We start from the raw sequence: 23,687 nt of genomic DNA, 5'->3' as shown, positions 1-23,687 counted from the left end.
CCAGTGGTTCAGTCTGTGGCATTTGTGCAAATCAGTATAATAAAGCCATCTTCATACGCCACTAATGAGGCAAATGAACTTAAAAGCCAAAATCCAGACTGTTAAAGACAAGAGTGCAGTTCAACCTATACACCCTTATTTAGTGCATGGCCCACCAGACAAAAATATACCATTAGAGTCAGTAAGTCATGTGACTGACTTGTACTCACTGTATGAGGGAATGTCAAATGTAGTAGTGCAATCAAACCAATGCCATCCTGCTTGACTGTAAATGACAATGACCACTGCACTTACCTGTACAACAGGGAGGCAAGGTCACTAGATGGTGATCTCTACCATATACATTAGCGATATGTGATCAAATAACGTCAATCTTTCTGAGAAGCCACTGTCACCAAGGAAAATTGAAGTAAAACAGAAGTAACTGCAATATAAATAGGTCCTTTTAGTTGTAGATGCTGTGGTCCCCCCACCCACCGCAAACCACCAAACTTTTGGGATAAAAGTAGGAAAACCAGTATGGACATGGCTCCACAACCAAGACAAGCACCTAGGAGTGTTCTTAGTACATAATGGGCTGGCCACATGCTCCTAGAATTAGGGTCCATCACCATACAACTCTTTAGTGGCACAAGTTTGTTCACAAAATGGATGCATGTTTACAATTAAACATTGTTATACGTTATTTATGACAGCCATTTCCACAACAGTACTTTTCCCGTTATATTTTTCTCCTTATGAAAATCAATCTCCTGGTAACAATTTACCAAAGATATATGGAAAACAACAAATGAGACATTCTTTTCAAAACTTTTATAAAATTCATATTTTCCATCAATTTCCTCTTATTAAAGAGTAAGCAGCACTATCTACACATATATCTACATGTTTATCTACAAGTATCTACAGGTTTCTGGGTGCCTGCCATTTCTTTTTGAATTGTTATGTCACTGAGAATCTCTAAATAATAAATACGAGGCCTGTGAAAATAGCAGTGCACTCAAAGCATTGGCACTAGTTAATCTATGCCTTGTATGCAGGGATGTCTATTTCTGTAACGTGAGGAGAGAGCGCACGAAATAAAGAGAGAGAGAAGATACCACTCTGTGCCACATTGACTCAACAAAAGGGGTTCACTTGAGTACTGGGGATGTGGAGAAGAGAGGCCTAGCAAATCTCCATAGGCCATCGGGCAGGCTTGTGTGAGACAATACAGATTCCAAATGACATCACAGACCCATCTTTGTGCTGAATGAGTTTCCGTCAGTCACAGCAATCAAAGCTGTACAAGCTCTAGTAAAATGTTGCATCTTGTTACAGTGGAAACGGTTGTATAATTTACATTAAATATTCAGTAAAGATTGAGTCCAGGTACTCCTTGTGGCAGTTGTTAGGTCTGACTCAGTGCAGCCTCTTCCTCCTGGTCTGAGGATGTTTTGGTAACCACCAACAGAAACCAGGGAGGGTCCTGAAGCTTAGCATGTCTGAAAAAAGCAACATATGGCTTCTTTCAAGCAGTCAAAAAAACGAAAGAAAAAAAAAAGTGCATCCAACACAATGGAAGAAATTCCAGCCTGAGGTTATCAATCACCCCCCGTTATCAGAGGCTGGTATTGATCTCGAGACGCTGCTTCCTCTTGCCTTTGACAGTCTCACTCACTGGACAGTTTCCTGTGTCAGTCTTCAAAGGTACTCCAGCACTCATGGAGAGGTGTTTTATCCCTTTTTTTTTCTTTTTTTAAATCATCCCCTCTTTGGATAAGATCCACACATGGCCAGTTTTGTCTTTTAAAAGGCTCAGCTCACAGCCCCAAATTATCCTTTCACCACAGGTCAACTACTTTCCTGGAAAAACCTTCTGACTAGGCATTACCCCATAAGCAATCTTGTTTCTGTCCAAGCCGCACTGCCTGGCCTTACAGAGAGCATGGTGTAGCTCTTTATCTCGGCCCATAGTCATAGTTTGCAGGTGCACTGGCAGAGTACATGTTTGCCGTAGCTGGGTTCATGTGAGGGTGATAGCCATGCCCCCGGATACTTGGGAGTGGGTAGGGGGATGGCCGTGTTTTGGCCCCCAGGTAGTGTTCATAGGTAGAGGGATACTTGTACGGATGGTGATGTAATGTATCCGGCGGCTGGGGGTGTGCTTCCAACCTCAGTTCATGGGGTGGGCTTGGCCTGCCTGTTGTGAGGGGTACCGCATGTAGTCCACCTGGCACAGGAAGACCTGGACTGAGCACCCGGGACATGAGCTGGTGAGCCGGGTCAGCATGAATTGGAGTTCCACTGGGGTCCCTATCAAAATCCCGTCTGTTGTCTCCTTCTAGAGCAAAGATGTAAAAAATAAATTAGATAAATGTATAAACTTTGTGGATTTCAACTGGGGGCCAACTAAATCTCATCTTTATACAGCACATTGACGAGGAGAACCTCAAATAGACATACCTAACAAGCAACATCATCTTGTTATTTTGTGCTGTGTTTTAATAAAATACAAAATAAAATAAATACAGGTGAAGCTAAGTGTACTATATATTAAAATAAGGATCAGGGACAAAGCCTGGCACACTTCTTCCTCCAGAGGTGTTTAATGACCTGTTTACAGAGTGGCTATGCTTTCTTTTTCTTCCCTGTGATAACATGTTGTTCTGAATTTTAAATGGAAGTAAAAAAAAAAAAAGCAGCACAGTGGATGTGTCAAAGAAGGGCCATATTTTAAAATGTCTTTCTTTGCCGTTGCATCCTGTGATATGCTATGAAAAGACACAACTGTATTTCAAAACTAGTCAAAACTACCAAATTATTATAATCAATTGCATATTTCAAAGAATATATCCAAGTATCCCAATCTTTCCCTGCTTTATCAAACATTTAAAACTTTCTGTAATTTATTTATATTTAGCATACTTCCTATAAAACAACTTTTATATACTCTACACACTTACAAATGTAACAGAATTAAAATAAAGTAGAAAAGCAGCAGTGGATGCCTATGAAGCACAAAAACCTCACAAGATGTGCCACCAGACCAGTTCATATCATGGATTTAACAGGACACCTGAAGTACCTTTTTTCTGTGCCATTCTGCTGTGGCGGAGATGAGATGGGATTTCGTGTTCTGGCAAAAGCACTCATGATTGGCAGAGATCCTGGTCTGTGATTTCGGGGCCTAGAAAGGGAAATAAAAACAAAATGTCACTTATTTCAAAACCACAATCGTGTTAAAAAAAAAAAAAAGGAATCTGTTTTCAGCTAATAGTTTTAGATTGGGCCACTTACCAATCTTCTGGGTCACAGTCTCTGAAGCCTTTTGCAAAGGGATTGCTTGCAATTTTCAGCTGGGTGATCTAAAGGACCAAAGGGAAAAATGCAAACATAATCAGCCAAACTTCCAGGATTAGGACAAAGCAAACCAGTGTGAGACCAAGGTCAATCTCTTGTTATAATCAAGGGATCCCATGATCACGCTAAACAGTGGCTAGTTATACCTGCTGACCAATGGAAATATTTTAACTGCAAGTCTTTTCCATAGCACCTTTAGTGAAAGCAAACTACACTCTGAATCCCACCCTGTTATTAAAATGCTATGATGTGTACACAATGAACCAGGGTTTTCTCCAAGCACCAGAGTTTACTCCCATATTTCTAAGATAGTCATGTTATTGTCATTAGTAAAACTAAATTGGTTCATTGTGAGCTAGTAAGTTTGTGCATGTATGCTGTGCAATGGTGTTTATGGTGGTCTTGTATACCATACAGCATGCTGGATCCCACATAGCAGAATAGAATAGAGAAAAACAGAATATGAAAGGTCTTTGTAATATAGTATTAAGCTCTGGAGACTTACACCCCCATAAACATGGGTTCATTTTCCAACTTGGGCAATACTGGCATAAAAAGTGCTGGCCTTCTCCTGGTGTCATTGTTGATTTAATCGAGGCAGGCAGGTTGCTGAGTATATTTCAGAGGCATGCAGATGACTCTAAACTGTGTGAGCATGTTCCTTTAACGATTAGACAATTAATGCATGCTGCTGATATAGGTGCCAATGACTTGGTAATTAAAAAGACAGCTAAAGGGAATGGGTGACTGGAATACAAAGCTACAAGTTTTGTTCTGAATTTACCTTTTTAAGAGAGAGAGAGAGAGAGAGACAGTGATAAGAGTATGTGTGTGTGACATGCAATGGACTGATGTCACATTCAGAGGTTCTTCTGTCCTGAGCTTAGTGTTGTCAAAATAGTTTTTGGCCTCTGAAGTAGATTGAATGGAGTCAATAAAGAATGAATGAGAAGAAAAAAAATGCTATAATGTCGTGGGGCATACAAGTCATAACAATCAATTTCTCTCTTATTTATTTATCTCTAAGGACTATTGAGTAGCATGAAATTAAAGTTTTATGTGTTGTGTGGTTTAATGTTAGAAAGAGGTTTAGAGTTCTCATGCATCTCACTTCTATTAAGATTACTCTCCAAGTAAATACAATTTATGATGTTATTTAAAACATTTTTTGCTCATGGTTCAAACATTCTGATGAAATTTAACACTGTTCACATAATATGCTACCGTGGCTGTTCATTTGTCTGTCCAGGATTTTTGTAGCCCCGCAAACCGTTTGAACTATTGTCCTGAAATTTGGTACACATATACTACGTGATGTGTACTATCCGCTTCAGGTGATGATTGACCTCCAAGGTTATTCCTCTTTATATTTAATTTATTTTATTGTAGAATCAACTCTGGCGTGGCCAGCAGGGGTGGCCGTTGTGGCGCATGCATACGGGGCACCGTTCTTATCCCTACCACCTTCGCCATCATTTCCCCAACCTCTTCATATCGTAAATCATTCTTCAGGCAGATGGAACACTTGAGTGCCAGCTTAAGTGAAAAATTAAAGAAAACACACTAAATAATTGCAACACAAACACTGACTTAAATCAGTTTTAATGTGAAAAGATGCCAACGAAAGAAGAGAAGAAGCAGGCCACTAGGGTGGAGAAAAGAAGAGCTGCTCAGGAAGCAGCAAGCACATCAACCTCTGAGCAAATGAATGCTAAACGTACAGAGAAAGAGATGAAAACTAGGAATGCTCAAGTCAAGTGTATTCACTGCACGTTATTGTGCTGTGCACCATTACTAATAGTACATATTTTAAAAATTAGGCGATACACATTACTGCATTCCTATGATGTAAACCAGCATCTCACTTACTTATTTACATTTACCATATTTTGTATTGTTTTCATCTGATTCACCTTGTTAAACATCCTCCCTAAAATAAATTCCTTACTTCCTTTCAGTTAGCTTTTTGCAGACTTGTCCCGCAGTAGTCTTTATGAGATGTCCATACTAGTAAATAGATATTTCAATTGAACATATGTGCATGTTCCTTTAATCACTTTTTGAGTTAAATATAGTTATGTGAGTTCTAACACAGACAGACTCAAACCACAAAATGTAACACAGTTACTTGATTATTGTGCCTTATGGTTGAAAACCAGTACATATACAGCACTATGTTGTTTTGTTTTTTTTTACTTTAAGACTTTAAGTCTGTGAGTACTAACATTTAGATTGTGTGAACTAAAAGCTCAGTTATGATATATAGCTCAGTTGCTGGGAGATACATTAAATCCATTGCTTGATTTTGCATTTAGAGTACTGGGCCACACAGAACCAGAGGCAATGGTCAGTTCCATATGGGGGTATCAGTCCTTTATAGAACCTGCACCCAGTAGTAAGGAGGAAAAACACACAAACCGGCAGGAAAAAAAGCCAACAGGAACCCCAGGAGAACTCCTTTACCATCTAATGTGAGCTATCATGTTCAAAACGTCGTCATTTACAAATAAACCGGTAAAAAAATCTTACTATTTAGCCTCCGATTTTTGGAATAAGTTGCAGGAAGAAAACACCCTCAATAAACATCGACTCTAATATATGAACTAAATTTTGAATTTCATTTGTACTTACTTAAAATTATTAATACGAGTCTATTCCATCTGATTTTTTTATTAATCTGTTTCTCACATAATTATAAACATACTTTTATAATAATCTGAACATGTTAGGTCTATTTAAGTTTAAAACTGTAATGGTTTAATATAGATTGTTTTGCATATTTAAACTTGCTGTAACTGGCTTAAACCTTCCCATAGTTGAATTGTTGCCGTATGTACATTAAACAACAGCATATGCCAATAATGCAAACCATAACGTATCATAAATACGTTCTAATAAATACATGCATGGAGTGTTCGAATGCTGCTGGTGTAAGCACAGCAAAACTTGACAGATTAAAAAATATGTCGATAAATATGGAAATATATATTGTCCACTGCGGCAAAACCTGCTTCTCATTTTTATATTACAATTTTAAAAAAATAGAATAAAACACAAGAAACTGGACAGGCACACAAACAAACCGTTCAACGTAACAACCTGTTTGTGTCTCCCAAAAATGCAAACTGCAGCATTACAATGCAACACAACCTTAATGAAAGAACTGGAGGGTTAGCAACAGTATAGTAAATAAGAAATTCTACTTAAACACACTGAATCCATAATTTTAAAATAAATCATATGTACTTAGTGTGAGTTATTTTGTTATATGGGGTGTATGTATATTCACCACAATGCTAAAACTGCACATTTAAACTCGATTTGTCTGGTCAGTCTCAAACATTGTCTTTTCTTAAGAACTCAGTAATGCAAATGAGTTTAAAGTTAAGGTAGGCAAGAGGAACTGGTTGCGTTAAACATTGTAAGGCAGTGTGGTGTAGTAGGTAAGCCTTTGGACCTCAAACCCTGAGGTTCAAATCCCACTACTGACACTGTGACCCTGAGCAAATCACCTGACCTGCCTGTACTCCACAACTGAAAAACCAAAAGAAATGTAACCAACTGTATCATAAATATTGTAAGTCACCTTGGATAACGGCGTCAGACAAATAAGTAAATGTAAAGGCAGTGTAACTCGCAAGTTTTACCAAAAATAAACATTCTAGAGGCTATTAGTTAAAAAAGGTGAAGGATTAGTTTTTTCTTCAGTAACCAATGCCCTTTGTGTCGTGTTACTGAAAGCGCATATGCAGAACAGCGCTACGCGTTTTTAATCGACAATTAGTAATTAATATTCATATCGAGGTCGTTTGCGTTAAAATTTAAATCGCATAGCAAATCCTGGCTTTGTGTCTCGCGTCCGGTGGCTGTCCGTGCATGGGGACCTTGCTTGATCATTTGCCTTTTTTCCCGGTGTCCGTTTTCCTTCAGCATTCCGAAGAGGCGCAGTTGATCTGGTGACTCTTAAAATGGTCTAGCCTGGGTCTTGGTGTTGGTGTGTGTGAGCGAGTGCGTCCTCAGATAGACTTGCACACACTATTCAAGGATTTTTCCCCCATAGCTTCAATTATCGGCACAGTCCACATGCGACCCTGAATTTGATTAAACAGATTTGTGAATGTTAATACGCTTTAAACAGTGTGATTAATTTAGGCGAAGCAATGCCATTCATCGCTTATTCAACTTTGCTTTGAGAGCTCCCCTTGACTTCCGTAAACAATTTTAATTTTTTGATGGACCGAAGGTTTTCACGGTTAGCACAAAGTCGCACCCCATGCTTAAACGCCCTTTACAAAATGGTTGCCTTTATTCCTCAATAGAATGCCTCCTCACTGGGTGTATTTACTTTCGAAGCAACAGAAGCGTATAAGACTAAATATAAATTATACCTCAATCGGATTGGAACTTGATATTGTACAGTGTCCACAACAGTGATAGATTATTATTATTTACTTATTTGGCTCACGTCTTTATCCAAAGCGACATAGTTATTTTTAAGTGTCTTTATGTAATGTGGTCTGCAATTGGCTTTTTGTAACTTTCTGTTTCTCTCAGCAGGTTTTGTAATATTTTCGACACATGATGAAATGCCATTTCCAAAAAAATAACGCAAAGGGGTCCTGGTCATTGGTTTCTATCTAAAATGTATCTCAGTCCCTGTGACATTGCTGGGTAAAGTAGAAGCAGCCTGTACCTTAATAAACCAATAAATAAGAAAACGATGCGCAGTGTTCTCGGTTCATGTAATTAGACTGCACATTGCATATATTTTAAGTTGCTTAAATTGAACGCAGATGGTTCAACTAAAACATACGACGGATATGATGCGTTAAATTTAGCCAAATTGAATCATACAACCCCCTAAACTACTATCATTCCAAAAAAATCAAATGGGAAACATTTACGACGAAAATTATTAAACCCGTGTTTGAGATGTGCAAGGAAATCCCCGAGAAACTCTTATCCAGAAAAAGAAAAAAAAAGTGGCTACAGGACTTCAACATGCTGTACTGCTCCATAATGCGGCAGCACAGTTACCAAGCCAGCCTTAATTGTCATTTGTAGCACAATAAAAGGTAATGGTGCGTTACATTATAAAAGAAACAAGCGCGGCCGCACATTATTGCCTTAAGAGAGGCAGGCCGTGATTACTACAAGTATATGACTTGCTCATTAGACAAATTTATATCTTGATAACTGTGCGCTTTTATCACAATGCTCTCGGGCGCACCTGTGCACGGCGTTTCCTAAAAGTGAACGTGCCTCTTTTCTTACCCAGTATGGCAAGAATTACAAGTTTGACCGTGTCAGCTGCTGCACTACAAACTGTTTATTAACTCTCGCAACACATCCTTTAAAAGAGAAACGAGGGGGTCAGTATGAAATATCTCCCCATGACTTTAAATTCTTCTAAGCGGCGTCTATTTTATTAATTCGCTGCTTGTATAGTTAAAGGCCTTTCGAATGATCGCTTAAATTTCATTGGGCATGGACAGTACGCTAAACTTAAACCGATAAGGTTAAGGACATCCGCCCGCCCTCTCCACTCAGACTGCAATGGTGTGGAGCTAATAGCTTTCCCGTCTTCCTAGGGGTTCATCGATCAAGGCGAAGGGCTTTGATAAATGAGGTGCAGCGAACGTGGCAGTAATAAACTCCAGATACTCACTCTGTGGTTCTGATAGGCAGTGACTGCAGTGAAGCGGGTCTCCTCAAACACAAAAGTCTTGTAATTCTCTTCGGCGTACTTTTCACTGTCCTTCCGGGGGTCGACGTAGACCACGTGGAATCGCGGCTGGTATCTATGCATTGAGTTTAGAATGATCTGCAAGTGAAGCACAAAAAAACCGGTATGGAGTACTTCGGTACGTGAAGTATAAAGGCGACTTAGTTCTCCTATTTTCACAAACAAATCTGGTCAGTCCTGGATTAGCTTTCGCCTTGCACTCGATGCTCCCATGAACAAACTGCATTGCCTTTAACACTGTAACAAAAGTACCGAATTATTTCTCAAAAAAAAAAAAATCAAGTATTTTGTATATAGCGCGGCACTTGTCCTATTGAAAAAAAAATCTTAAAATAGAACACAACACCATATTACTGTATTCTCAAACCTATCCATCCAGGAGTTACAGGCGGTAGGGGTAGGTCCCTACTTTTCACCCCAATAAGACATTAAAAGAAAAAAAAAAAAAAACTTTTACGAGGTGCCCTCATACGGGGGTCTATTTACCGAAGAGCACCTCTTACTTGCGGAACAATGGGAATCCACCCAGGCCAACACCTGACGTTGGACTCGAACGCCAGATTCGTAATGAATCATCACTAACTATACTAAGCCAGCGTGTCGCCCCAAGTAAACATGTTACATAACAAAGTGCACACATTTCATGAAACTCTCGTGTGTGTATAGAAGCTAAGAGGAGTGAAGACCTACAGTATCTATTTATGATATGTACATTCCCAAATCCGCTTGAAAATTCTTATTGTGGTAAAAAGTACATGGTCATGTAAAGCAAATTAATTTAAGTTCATCTGGCAAAAGAGGAGGAAAAATCTATGAGGAACTGTAGAAAGAAAGTGTCTTAGAACGCCCACTGAAGATAAGTGATTAAATGAAAAAACGGTGTCGGAAGATGAGATGTTAAATCATATATAGATTTTTTTTTTTAAAAATGAAACCAGTTTGGATACTAGAAAAATAACTTTAAAAAGTTATACCTTTGTGACATTTATTTTTAATTTCATACTTTAAAATGTATTTAATATTTGTTGAATAATTTGAGTTATTTGTGGTGTGGTTGTACCATTTATTTTTGATTTCTTATCAACCATCCGGGGAAAGTCATATAACCAAAGAAAACACTTAGAATCCATCACATTACTGATCCACTTCCTAAGTTAGCAGGCTTGGAGAGTTTGTCTAGGCAGCATCAGAGATGCAAGACCGTCCACGCAGAATGGATTAATGGCTCATCACCAGATATGCTCACACACAAGCACATCCATGCTGAGCCAATTTAAATTCAGCAATTAGCCCAACATGTACATACTTAGGATTAGGGTGGAAACTTAGGTAACTGGACATAGAGAAAATTCAAACTCCATTTTGACAGTAACGTTGCTGATTTGAACTCAAGAGTCTAGCTAGAGCTATAAAGCAGCAGCACAAATCTGCCGCTCCATGTAACAGCAGTTTAGTAACTCAGCCTTAAAAAATCAATACTTTTAATTAAAACGTACTTAATTTAGATTAAAATCCACTGAATTTCAATTGTTTACATTTTATTACTTAAATTCGTGTGTTTATATAATGCATTTATATTAAATTCGGGATTTAACCAAATTGATTTTCAGTTCAGGTCGCTTATTCCAAATTAAGTTACAGTTCAGACCAACTTAAACAGGAAGAAGTTAAACTTCAGATTTACACAAGAATTGTAAAATATTTTTTTTTCTTTCATCATATTTATGTCTTCCACTTTTATGTTATTAAATTTAGTATAATCATTTCATATTAACCTTAAGGTGGTTTATTTCAGGAATTCTAGACCTCTACTATAATTTTTGTTTAATATCTGGAATTATTGCAGTCCATTTGAAAAGCAGCAATTTCACTGACTTAACTAAATTTCTTTTATATATTAATTTATTCTTTTATGCCAAATACATATATTTCAGTTAATTATTCAATTGTGATTTGTATAATACCTTTCATGAATCATACCATCACAATGCGCTTTACAAAGTTTATTTTCATCTCAAAATAGTTCCTTCCCTTTCTTCAGTTGAGCTCAATTATTTTGACTCCTGTTAAATACAGATGATTACAGTTCATTTTTATTGCTATTATTGACAATTTCTTTTTCACTTCACTCACGTAAATTTGGTACAATTAGACTACTCTCGGTTTGCTTTTACATACAAGATTTCTAGAGTTGCACAAGGATACATGCATTTTATTTCAAATTATACAATCCACTATTGTCTAGTGCATAAATAGTTATATGCTTCATTTTGTGCCCCGATTTATTTGACATGCTAAAGGTAGGGATTTTTGGGAATGTCATGAACGTAATCAAAGTTCATTCATAAGTTTAGTTTTCACCCATTTAACAGTCTGGGATCGGGAATTTAAATCACTACAAATTAATTTTGAAAAATTATGCAAATTAAACTTTTTTTCTACAGTATTTTTCACTCGCATTGTAACAACGAATAGACAGCACATCAAGGCATTCGGAAGTATTTTCTTTAGTTGAAATAAGTGGAATGATAGCATATCTTTTGACTTACATGCCCATTGTCATCCAGTAAATTGTTAGTCAGTTTCAGCTTGTCAAATGATACAATTTGTTTCATCCACTGGGCTCCTTTTGCTGGAGAATCTGGGTGGTAATGCACACGTCCCGGGGTGGCAGGGTCAGCTTTCCCAGCCACCAACCACGACGAACTATGGAAAGCATAGCTTCAGAGGGGGGAAGGACATAAAATAAAAATCAGTTACAGCAGCTACACTAGACACAAAATTGTTTAATTCACACTGCAATTTCATATCACCAATATGTTAAATTATTTTCACAAATCTTACAATTGCAAGCTTTAAAGTATAAAATACATTCCCTTATTTATTTTAATCACGCAGGCATTCTTAGATGACTTTTGCTTAATATTTTATATCATTTTCAATGTCTTTCAGTGTAATAATCTGCGGGTCTCTGTAATTTTCATTTTTATCCAACATTTATGTACGGCTCTCTTATCTACTGCACACAAATATTTGTACCCAATAACATGTCTTATTTCTTAAAGTCGATAATATACATGTATTCTGCTACATATTTGCTCTTTAAGTAATGCAATTATCAGCAATTCAAAATCTTGAAACAAGAATTTAAATTGTAAAATCTAATGTTAGTGTAAATATCTTCATCACTTCCATATTTTTTTTTTAACCCTCAATCTCTTCAATCCCCCACACGATATATTCAATCATGGCGTTTCAATTTAAAGTCACTGATGAGTTAAAACCGGAATAAAATACCCAATGAACACTGGGAGACCTGCGAACATTATACGGTAAACTGGCATATTAATAAGGAACATCGCAAAACACGCCGCCGCAATTCTATCCACCATCAAAATACCGCCAATACTCTTTTCTAGTATTATTAAAGTTACTGTGATCAAAAACATAATGGGTTAATGGATGAACAAACAATCCTATGCCATTATGTCGGACTTGTACGTTGTCTGCGCAATGGAGTAATCGTCGCTTTAAGAAAGTACAGTTTACATATAATGCCGCCACGTCGTGTGCCACGTTTTAGCCACTCGTCAATGCTATGAACGCGAATTTTTTCAATACTGGAGAGGCAGATTCTAACGGGCAATCTCAGTCAATGTATAGTCGCCAGTTGTGAATAGCTGCATCGCGAGTCACACTAAGAGCGCATTCATCGCCCGCTTATTAATTGGCTTTGGTGGCAGAGACTGGAGCCACCCCGGTTATATCAAATGCAAGGCAGGAACCAGCCCGAAACTGGAAGTGAAGACACATAAACAATCACAGAGCTTTAAAAGCTAAAACAGTCTCATTAGTCTTAAACGCAGTTCTTTAGGTTATTTGTGACACTTGATTTTAAAGGCCCAACAAAACAACACTATCCTAATAAGGTATCTATCTATCTATCTATCTATCTATCTATCTATCTTTCTTTATAAAATACACATAAGCTTGGTAAAGTCAAGTACCGAAGAGAAAGTTTGAACACAGAAAAAAAATCACCCTATTTGGTTAAAGGATACTAAGAGTACACATGAAAATGGCTCCTGACAAGAGGGAAGGAAAGAATTACTGTGTGGTATCTATTTATGCTAACCCTCAGTCTCAAACTCGTCTTTAAAAATGACAACACAACGCCCAAAGTCACCAACTGCGAGATCAACTTCAACAATTGATTCGTACGGAAGGCTTGCCGAAATAAATTAAAAATAGATTACTTTGATTTGGGTGTAACAATGATATAAACAGAGTAATGCAATTTAATCTTTCTAAAGAAATACTTTCATTCAACAAGCAAACACTGTAACCTAACATGAAAGTACATGCAAGTTTTGATTGTACTTTTGATTAAATCTACTTCGGTTATTGACATGTTTTCAATTTAATACGACGTTCCTTGTGACTTGAAGCTCAGTCCCTAATGCATTGGTGTGCACATATATAGTAGCTAACGAGAACGACTAAAACAAAATATTTAAGCCGACACATTTTCAAAACTGCTCTAACAACAACCATTTCCAAAATGAGCGAATTATTTGTTTCTTCATCAGGTTTCTATAATATGATAGCAACAATTATAATAATCACCAAGTCCTGTCTTTCATCATCATATACTGAGGATGCAAGTAAAACGCTTTTAAAATTAAAATACAGGAAAAGATAACAAAACAATTTCATTTTTATAAGAAATATATTTAAGAAGATTGGTAATATATTCCAATTAATAATTTAAGCGTCTTTCATGTTTACAGTAAGTGTTTATAGGCCGTTCTGCTGTCATGGACAGTTTCTGTTCATAACTTACCGATATCGTTTGTCATCTACAGGTAAGAAATCCATTAAAAGCATGTAATCGGCCATAGGGTCCATTCCGAAGATTTTTACTTGAAATGTAGGGAACATTCTCCTGGAGATTAATCAAACAAACACAGTTAGGCTGCATGTCACTTTGAAAAGTGAACTGCTAGAGTGCTGCTGGTATAAATCATTCTCAAACAACAGCATCTTTGAGCAATGAAATTGGGATCTAATTAATATTCCTGTCAAGCTGAGAAAGAAAAAGTAAAGAGAGAGAGAGAAAGAAGAAAAAAATCACGGAAAACAGGTCCAGTACCAGTTGATCAATGTAACAAATACACTGCAGCAGGCACGCATACACCGCTCTTCGTGTGCACTATACTGTATAAAATCCAGATGGCTGGGTGTTGAGTTTAAACACAGGGCTTACATACTATACTCAGAGAAACTTTCAAAAACTATTCGTAAACATTTTCACCATTAAACTTGTATAACTTTAAAAAAATCAGTACTAAGGTCTTTATATTATTTTTAAATAATTTACGAAAGTATAATTTCAAAATGATTGATAACATAGCTTTAACAGTCTCTGACAAAGATAGGAAAACGTTCCTATTATCTCATGACTGGTGTCAGTTGGTATAAATAAATTGCTACACTCAGAGGAATAATACGAATAATCACAAATGCTAGGAACTAAAAAAAAATAGTTTTTGATTGTATTTTGCTGAAACACATAACCAGAAAACGGGGATTTCGATCCACCTATCTACATGCCCCAGTTAGATGTGATTTGTTTTACTTTATGCATAAATAATGGAGAGACAGAAGTAGATGAACTTGATGTTAACCTTGTTTGAAATTTAGACTTGACCGTGTAGCAGATATGCCACTGTGCGTCCTTAGAACTGATCATTTACCTTCACACACGTATGTGCCTATTGCTGAAATGTCAATCAGTCATTCCGTTGCCAAAGTGAAGCGGCACCTCAAGCGTACTTTATAGACTTCAGGTATTTTCCAGCTTGAAGGCACTGGAAGATATAGCGAGTGTGTCATGTTTTGGTTTCAGTCAAATGAGTGAGCAAGATCTCCGTTTAGTTACGGGGTTTATGCGCTAATTTTGAATGTGCACTGAATTAAATTTTAACACATGAAATGGTTCTTTAAAAGGGTTAATTTTGCACGTGAACTCCATTCTGATATGCAAATTCACATAAAAGCCGTTACAATATTTATTTGCATTATGTATTCAAAAAATGTGCAGCTGTCAAACACGTCTTGTGCCCTTTTTAAAACAGAAAATCATGCGAGTTCAGTTGTGCTCTCTAGCCTAGACAGAATTCTGGAAAATGGACACTTCAGAATATTTTTGCGCAACTTTAGCTGACCATCTGCCTTCAACTCGTGTTGCGTTTTGCTTAAGTTGAGTTAAAGTGCTCCTAGCGTGAGGGGCTTATTGGCGGATCTTTGAAAATGATAAATGGTGGCCTGTTTGTCACACTAGCAATAGGAAAACAGTCTTCATTCAGAGATAAACGGGCCAAGGACTCAGTAACACACACTTGCGGTCAAAGGCAGCTTCATATTACCGCTGGTTTGAAAGAAACACGTATCTGTATAATTTTAGAAAATTCGTTACCGCAAACTTAACTGGTCTATATTGTATACATAGGGTAACAGATACAATTCGCCTCTTAGCGAAACGTCCAAAGGTAACAAAATGATGCTACAACTTACTCTTTTCATGTTTCGTTTGAGCCGACTTTGAATTGCTTGATTTACCTACTATATAAAACTATAAAATTCGACGTTCTGTAATATGCTAGAATCTTAGTGGTTTATGAAAGAAACTTGGGAAGAAGCAATGCTTACTGTATCAAACAGTCACTTATTAAACTTAGTTATACATAGATCGTTAAACTAAAATCAATTAATTGCCTTATTTATACTTAATAAATGCTGCATCAAAACTACTTGCCCAATATTATTCAAATATGTTTAATTAGATTTTTGAGACAAGTAAGCTAAAATGTGCACAAAATATGGACGGAACACACACAACATATTGAGCAGATTTCAGCACAACAAAGTGATTAAATGATTATGAACGTTAGGTTGTTTTAAAATGAAAATAGCCGTTAGTATATCACTCATACGAACCAGTTATGTCCATTTTGTGCTCACTGTCGGTATGTCGTACCTCATCAATCTTATTAAAAGAATAATAATACTAATAATAATAATAATAAATAAAATCAATTGAATACCCAATTTAAAACCTGTACGATTTATAGTTGTACCTGCAAACATTTAACCTTCCAAAGTCGGTCCTTGACTTACATACTATACTGCCGAATAATATTCCAAAGCTTATAGATGGAATTAACGGCTGAACATGTGCAGTAATTGAATACATTTATTAATGGTTGTTAAATCTTCGCAGTTTTCCCATTTGTCATCCAATTATGTAAACTTCGTTATTAAACTGAGAGCTGGCAAAAAGAAAGCAATACACGGATGTCTTTCAAAAGGTAGATCTTGAAGCCAAAATACACCATTTTATATAATCAAATATGAAAAAGAATGAATTTCCTTAAATACATTGTGTTAAAAATGTTTAGTTTTTACTGATTCGGTATATTTATTGCTGATCCGTGAGTTTTTGTTACATTATTTTAAAAACTATATTATTGTTACTGTGGCTGTGTTTGCACTGCTGATACAACAACAATGGGATGATGAAAGCGGCAGAAAAATAATTTCTTGTTCAGGCTACTTACCACGATTAACTCATTTTTTGCATTGAAGTCTTGGAAAAGATGACAAAAAGGCCTACTGCCATATTAAACTTTATTTACAATAAATTTATAAACTCAAATCAAATACTATAACTAACAATCTAATTAAATTTTTCCTTTTCCATCAGTAAACACTAAAACCAATATTACTCCTGCTATTATTATTAATCACAAGAGTAAAATGAGTGGTGTTTTGTGACTAGAAAATCTGAAAAACACAAGAGAGATTAATGTCCACTTCACACTAGTCAATACTTTTTTGCTTCATTGATTATATGATCATTTACACACATTTTCTGTTTGATTAATTGAATGTTAAGCAAAGCAGTCATCTTAAGTATAATGAAAAAGTTTTTTTTTCCTTTCTTTTTATTGTACATTTCAGCTAGGGGAAAATCTATTTTATATAGGTACATCAACGGTGCCGTGGCATTGCTGGTCTCTGATGCCAACTGATTTGAAGGATGGCGTAGAGATGCAGTTTACAAACAGTAAAAAGAAGCCTCCTATTAAAAACGAGAGCAATAATGAAGCAACCATAGTAATATCAAACCATTTGATTACATTTACCCTTGTATAAATTAATGTAACTCTGCATCAGATTGTAATTGACACGCTGTTGTTTTAGTAAGATTCCATTTGTGTGCTTTCTTGTTTTTTACTAATAAAAAATAATCATAAAATTCGTGCACCACTAGATGTCAATGGAAGTAACAAAAGTAACCTAAAGTTGCTTCTTGTACACATCTATGTTTCTGAAAGATAACGAGATTTCTAAAAACAATAATCCACTGATAGAATAAAATTTAGTACTTTTCACTACAGTCGATACAAAAGGAAAATGTAACAACCACCACCGGCCTAGTACATCTTCAAATAACCCTATGCACTTGCTAACTTCAGGAAGCCTTTTAAATACCGCTTGTATTTGCACGAAGAGGGCCTCACAACAGGACAATAGTTAAGCGGCTGCATAATAAATCTGCACTCCGACTGGAAATAGTCTTCCTTACGTTGTGATGTAATTACATCAATGTATAATAATTCATATAAGTTGTTTCCAAAATAACAGTCATGTTGGTATTGTATTCATCATTCACCTGGATCAAGCAAGCACGATAATTGATGAAAACTTCTTAATTTTTACAGACTTTGCCAAATTTCCCATGGAGACAAAGAGTTCTAAGTATGTCCAAAAACACTTTATTTCAGTTATTAACTACAGCCCTACAAAGCTTTAAATTGGGTGAAAACATACTGTTACTCGCTGAGCTTTTCAACTTATTGTACGACAGGGTTAAAATATTGGGGGGGGGGGGGGGGGATTAAGCAAATGAAGTGCTAATGCGGGGTTTTATGCACGTATTCAATATTACATGCATCAGCTCAGTCAGAATTATACAAATATGGTATGTAAGGCATTAGACTTAAAGTGAACAATAGGTTTTTATGAAAAATGCGAGAAGCCTAAAGTTATGCTATGAACGGAGACATTCGTAAATGAAACATTTATTGTGTTTCCCTATAAACTCAAAAGGCACCGTTTACATTTACGGTGAATATTTTTAAAAGCTGACAGCTCTCGGGTTTTTATAGCTATATGGACCTTACGTAATGTTATTCAAGAGCAATGTTAAAAATACAACAAAAAAATGTACTGGTCTATAAACAATTTTATATTATACTTGTACAATCACGTACACATGTGAGAGGAATAATATATAAATAGTACTATATAAAAAGACGCGTACGCATTTTTGAGTGCGATTTTCGCAGTATATATCAACCAGTAAGCATATTGCACATACTGTTAATATTTTAGCTTATACATGTTCCTAAATATTTTTTATCCAAAACATTTTTCAAACCGGTTAACTTGTACGTGTTACGTTCCAATAATTCGAGAGTGATCGCGTTACGGCCTGCAACTCCAACTCATTTTGCTTTTCATTAAAAAAAAAAAAGAAAAGTATATTGCACTCATTTCACAGTTTAATTGAACAGTGTTCTTATATTAATTAACTCTGACGGGCTCTGGTGGGATTTCTTTCTGATGTAAAAGGATGGCGTTCCCCACGGAGAAATGTTGGCTGCGGAGGTTCCTAGACTGACGTGCACTCGAGCTCCATTAACAGTTAGTTTGCAGCATTTCGTTTAAAATTGCTCCTTACCTTTTACCGTGTTAAAGTATTGATTACATACAGTGTTCATTTTATAATTTGCAATATAAATTTCGCATAATACTGCGAAAATAAAATCTATATATTAAACTGTCTTCCCTTTACAAGTTGACATTTTTAAGGGTCAATAAACGTTTTACTAGAAGACAAAGAGCGCCACAGATGACAAACACTTCATCAAAACTCACCTTCCCGCTTTGGTAACAATCATTTCAGTCCCCAGTTGATTGAATTCGTCCCAAAGAGCCTTCATCTCCAGCTGCACGTTAATATTGGCCACTTTGGGGTTCTTCTTTACGGGTGGCTTACTGTTCGGTGTCGAGTTCGCAGACGAAACTGACGAGCAGCTAGAGGACCCACTGTCCGACTGGGGTCCTGGAGCTCCACTTGTGCTTCCCGGGTAGCTGTAGCCGTGCTGTGCTGCCGAGCAGGGCTCGTAGTGTGTCTCATGCTGGCTGTAGGGATCTCCTGGAGATGGCGAGAGGTGGTAACTCCCGGGTGCGTTCAGGCTGCTCAGGCTGTTAGTCGTGAAGGCTGCAACATCGCAAAAATGGGACAGCTGGGTCAGCCACGGACTGGAAATTGCCGAAATCATTCCAAAAAAGTATTTATAAACATAGATATGCACAGATCGTATATTTCTCTACGTGCGTGGCTTAATTAATCAGTTGAATAGTTAAAAAAGAAAAGAAAAAAGTTCAGTACCAACGTAGCACGGCAACTCGTTTATTCACTGCGTTATGAACAAACTTTTACATTAATCTCCCGTTTTCTGTATCTCTTTCCGTATAGTACGTCTTATAAGACGTCACACAACGTACATAAAGCAAGAAAAAAACAAAAATGTATGTAAATCGTAAATGATATATTTTCTTTAAAAGCTGCTCTGCTTGTCCCAAGTGCGAGCTCTCGTAGTGAAAAAGTAGCCTTTCTTGCTTCGCTCTAGTGTGTTTGCATTTGTGGAGCGTCCCCCCAGCGGTGCGCAGGCTGTGCTGCGTTATAGTGCTCTGCACTGCGCAACCAACCACACACTCTTATCTTTCACAGAGTGCCTCCCCTTCACGATAAAACCGGTTCTTATTTCTATTTAGATAAGGAGCTGCAGGTAATATGGCTTTCCTCGCCCTGGGACTAATGTGATTGACAGAGAAGTGCTCCTTTATAATCGGTTTCCGAGATCCGTTTACTTTGGAAAAGGGGAAGCGTCAACAACAGTGAGAATGCAGCCTGGCATTTGAGGTAAACAGCTAAACAAAAAAAAACAAAAAAAAAAACACTTATGTACACACATGTGCACGCGCACAAGGGCGAGCGCGTACACGCACACACGCTGACATGCGCAGGCGCGAGTGCTTAGTGGGATTTCGCGTAAAGTGTCAAGTAGGACATCGATTATAGTTCTTTAGTAGAACTGTCATGTCATAGCTTTCAGATTTTTTTAATACCCGTGTACTGTGGCACATGCTAGTAACTAGCTTTGCGTCACTTTTTCCTGATTCCAATTTCAACCTTTCAGTGTATAAATCATGCATTTTAATTATGTAGCAGTTTTGTTTAGGATAATTCCACATAATTACAAATATTTAAGTATTTTCCTTTTATTATGGGCCAGAACAACATTTAAAACTGTACTTCAGGAAATTATGGCTTGTGCAAAATCTTCCCCTTAGGTTTACAGGTCCACAGTATTTGACAGACACTAGCTTTAGAAATACTAATCTCAGTGCATGTAACGGTAGCACGTGCACGTGCATAACAATATTCTGTGAACCGTTGCAAAATTTATGCCAATTAAACAAGCTTTGTAAAAACAAGCAGATTAATTGACAACAACAAACCCCCAATCTTAACCATCTTGAATAACCATTTTCTATACAGTAAGGCTCAATAGTTCAGACTGACTACCATAAAATAAGCACGGGCATTACCAAAAGGCACAGACATCTTGAACCCATTTATACAAGCAGGTAAGTATTTCGCGTGCATTTAAGAAAAACGCCAATTATTCATTATTTTATATAGTGTCATTACCCGTATGAATCCACTTTAATGTTAAAAAGACTACAATAAGAATCAAACTCATCATCTTGTGAGTACATTAAAATAGGTAAAACTTAGTACAAAAAAAATATCAAAGTGTAGATTATAAAGAAAACCATGAAGCATACCTTCCATTTCCCTGGTGACACTACTGTAATGCATTTTAGGAGCCCCGAGAGCGCGCTCGTGTTGGCAATGCTTGTTCAGGCCGGTGCTTTGCTCGTCCAATGTTACGTTTCCTGCTTGTTCTGCCGCTGAAATCAGAGAGGCGACACTGAAAGCGTTTGCCTTAGGAGACAGAGGACTGTTGTCGCCCATAGAGAAGAAAACCAGCCCTCTGAAAGCCTTCCCATATACTAAGGTGCCATGAAGGCTTTGGAATCCGATAAACAGCAACAAGCAGGTATGTAAGAAGCACAGAAGCAATCACACAATAAAATGTTTAGAACTCTTTCTGCTCGGAAAGAAAGGGTAGTCTTTTTAGATTCTGACGATACTCCAATGATTTCGAAACTACACACAATTCCCAGTGACAAGATACAAAAAGGCTTGATCTATTAGCACATTATGGTGCAGCTGTGAGAACAGAGCGGCATTCCCAAAGAAAATATTGACTTTTTACAGCTTCTTCCTGTATTTTAATAATGTTTTTCCACAGGAAAGTTGTTCCTTTAAATGCGAACTCCCCCATCCAGTGGCTGGGTGATGTCATAGAAGTTTGCAAGTCTGCCTTAAGGAATGAAGCTACTGCGGAGAAAATGTCAAAAGTGGAGAGGTCCACGCCTCCTGCGCAATGTTAGGGAAAAAAAAGAGCGTGCACGCTTTCCCGGGATGTTTTATTTGAATAGGACTTGTCAAAGATCCACATTAAAAACTCCATCGCGGATGTCCGGCTTATAAAGAGCAATTTTATTAATATCCAGTCATTAACAAATTAATTTAGGGATTATTTGTATACTGGTAAGTATTAGCCAATGTATTTATACAACGTAAATGGCAAAAGGAAAAAATATTGAAACGGGTTTTTCCATAGAAAAGGTTAATAAATATTTTATTAAATATTTAGGTTATGTTTTATTAAAGCAAGGAACTGACTTCATTTGCTATGTATCACCAAGTTTTAAAGGGTTTTCTTTTTAAAGAATATTTTTGAGATATAGTCATCTTGGCCCACATTCAGAAGACAATAATTTGATGTAACGTATTTTCTGAGGTTTAATGTATTTTCTGAGGTTCCCAAAATGCAACGATATAAACGGTAAAATGAAACAAAAAATGGATCACAGCTGCCTTCTTCTGTAAAATTATATATGTTACATTAGTAATCCGCTAATGTTAACCGTTCTTCATATATTTATTGTATTCGTACTCAATGGACGTCTAATGATCCATTATCAGAATATACATAATAGTGGAAAAGGAAGATTAATAAAATTGCCAACAAAACGTCTTAATAATCAAGCACTTATGTTATATTTCACAAAATGTATTTTTAGAGAAAAGGTTTTAATGTAGGATAAAGTAGTTGCTCTTCCCTCCTGCATGCTCCTCGTAAAATGGAATGTTCTTACTATGAACTGTTGCCATAGATAACAAGAAAATGGTTGTACTTGGCTAGTCTGCTTCCATATTTTTTGAAAAAGGCAGCAATGTTTTGAATCGGTTTTGGAACTTGTCATTAAATGAAAATTATTCAGAATGCCGAGTTTGCCCGAAACAAATCAGATACATTAATCTACACAATGCATATTCTTCCCTATTTGCAGATGGTTAATGGGTATAAAGCAATGTATTTATCAACCAATGTATTTAAAATTTATTAACATCTCGAAAAAAGGATGTGGACAATTGAATGGTTGTGCTAAATAGTCACCATATGAATTCTCGGAAGGTGTTCAACGTTCCATACGTTACTTTTATATATCAGGTCTCTTTTCTTTTTGATTTGTGCTTGAATACTTCTTCTTCTTCTTCCATTGCTAATCCTGTTTGTATATGGTGCTGCCTTTTTTGTACCAGACTTCTCCAAAAGAAGTTTAGTATTAAAAAAGCAACCCCATGTAAAAATGAAAATAGCTATGGAAGAAGTAGTCAAACACAAATCAAAAGAAAAGAGTATTAATTTTTAAATTAAAATTATTGTACTGGTTCCAGAAAATGTAAGCGATGTAGCATTATTTACAGTATATATTGTAAAGACCTCCATAAGTAAACTGTCTTTATTCACATTAAAATTTTTAATAAAACAGATGGTCTGTATTATGATATTCATTATTGACAGCACTAAGATGCAGTTTTTCTTGGCCCTTGAGGCCTTTTTAACGCTCCCTGGTAACAGTTGGAGTTCTCCACTAGAATAAGTGTTACTAATATACTACGTTTGACCCTTATCTAAATTTTCTCTCTTTAAACATGGCCCACTTATCAAGATTCATAATTAATTAATAGTAACAAACGTTACGTTGGTAGATCGTCTGGAATGTCATCTGGTTATAATCTAATTTGCACTTTGGCTAGAATAACACAAACGGCCGGCTGCTAACCACACAGTCCTTGCCCGCTGGTGTAACTACCTACTGCTTATTTTTTTACAAAATGTACTTGTTGGGAAAAAGAACTAGATTGTTCTGACCATTTTTTGTTTAGTTTGATGCGGTTTGCCTCGCTCTTCTTATAGATATTTATGGTTACCTAAACAACTGGATGGCTATCTACCCATCTCAAGCATTAAGAGGCCTCTAG

At 36.7% G+C, this 23,687-nt stretch overlaps 1 protein-coding gene across 2 annotated transcripts; it reads right to left on the bottom strand.

The window, feature by feature from the left end:
- Positions 1 to 798: 798 nt before the first annotated feature.
- On the bottom strand, positions 799 to 21,948 carry tbx1 (T-box transcription factor 1). 2 transcript variants are annotated; one of them, XM_051921119.1, is made up of 8 exons: positions 21,074 to 21,948; positions 19,094 to 19,439; positions 13,932 to 14,033; positions 11,638 to 11,809; positions 9,011 to 9,166; positions 3,280 to 3,347; positions 3,059 to 3,169; positions 799 to 2,310 (listed from the first exon to the last, which is right to left on the bottom strand). In XM_051921119.1, exons 1-8 carry the CDS (start codon positions 21,261 to 21,263, stop codon positions 1,941 to 1,943), a joined length of 1,515 nt encoding a protein of 504 aa, XP_051777079.1. In that variant the 5' UTR covers positions 21,264 to 21,948; the 3' UTR covers positions 799 to 1,940. The 2 variants fall into 2 exon arrangements, with proteins under 2 accessions (XP_051777079.1, XP_051777078.1); XM_051921118.1 differs by having other exon boundaries at positions 799 to 2,325; positions 3,071 to 3,169; positions 21,074 to 21,945.
- Between the last annotated feature and the right edge of the window lie 1,739 nt (positions 21,949 to 23,687).

This window comes from Erpetoichthys calabaricus, chromosome 18 (genome assembly GCF_900747795.2).
Source record: "Erpetoichthys calabaricus chromosome 18, fErpCal1.3, whole genome shotgun sequence".
Taxonomy (NCBI): Eukaryota; Metazoa; Chordata; class Cladistia; order Polypteriformes; family Polypteridae; genus Erpetoichthys; species Erpetoichthys calabaricus.
Note: the sequence above shows the minus strand (reverse complement) of the source record. Positions and strands in the feature narration are given on the sequence as shown.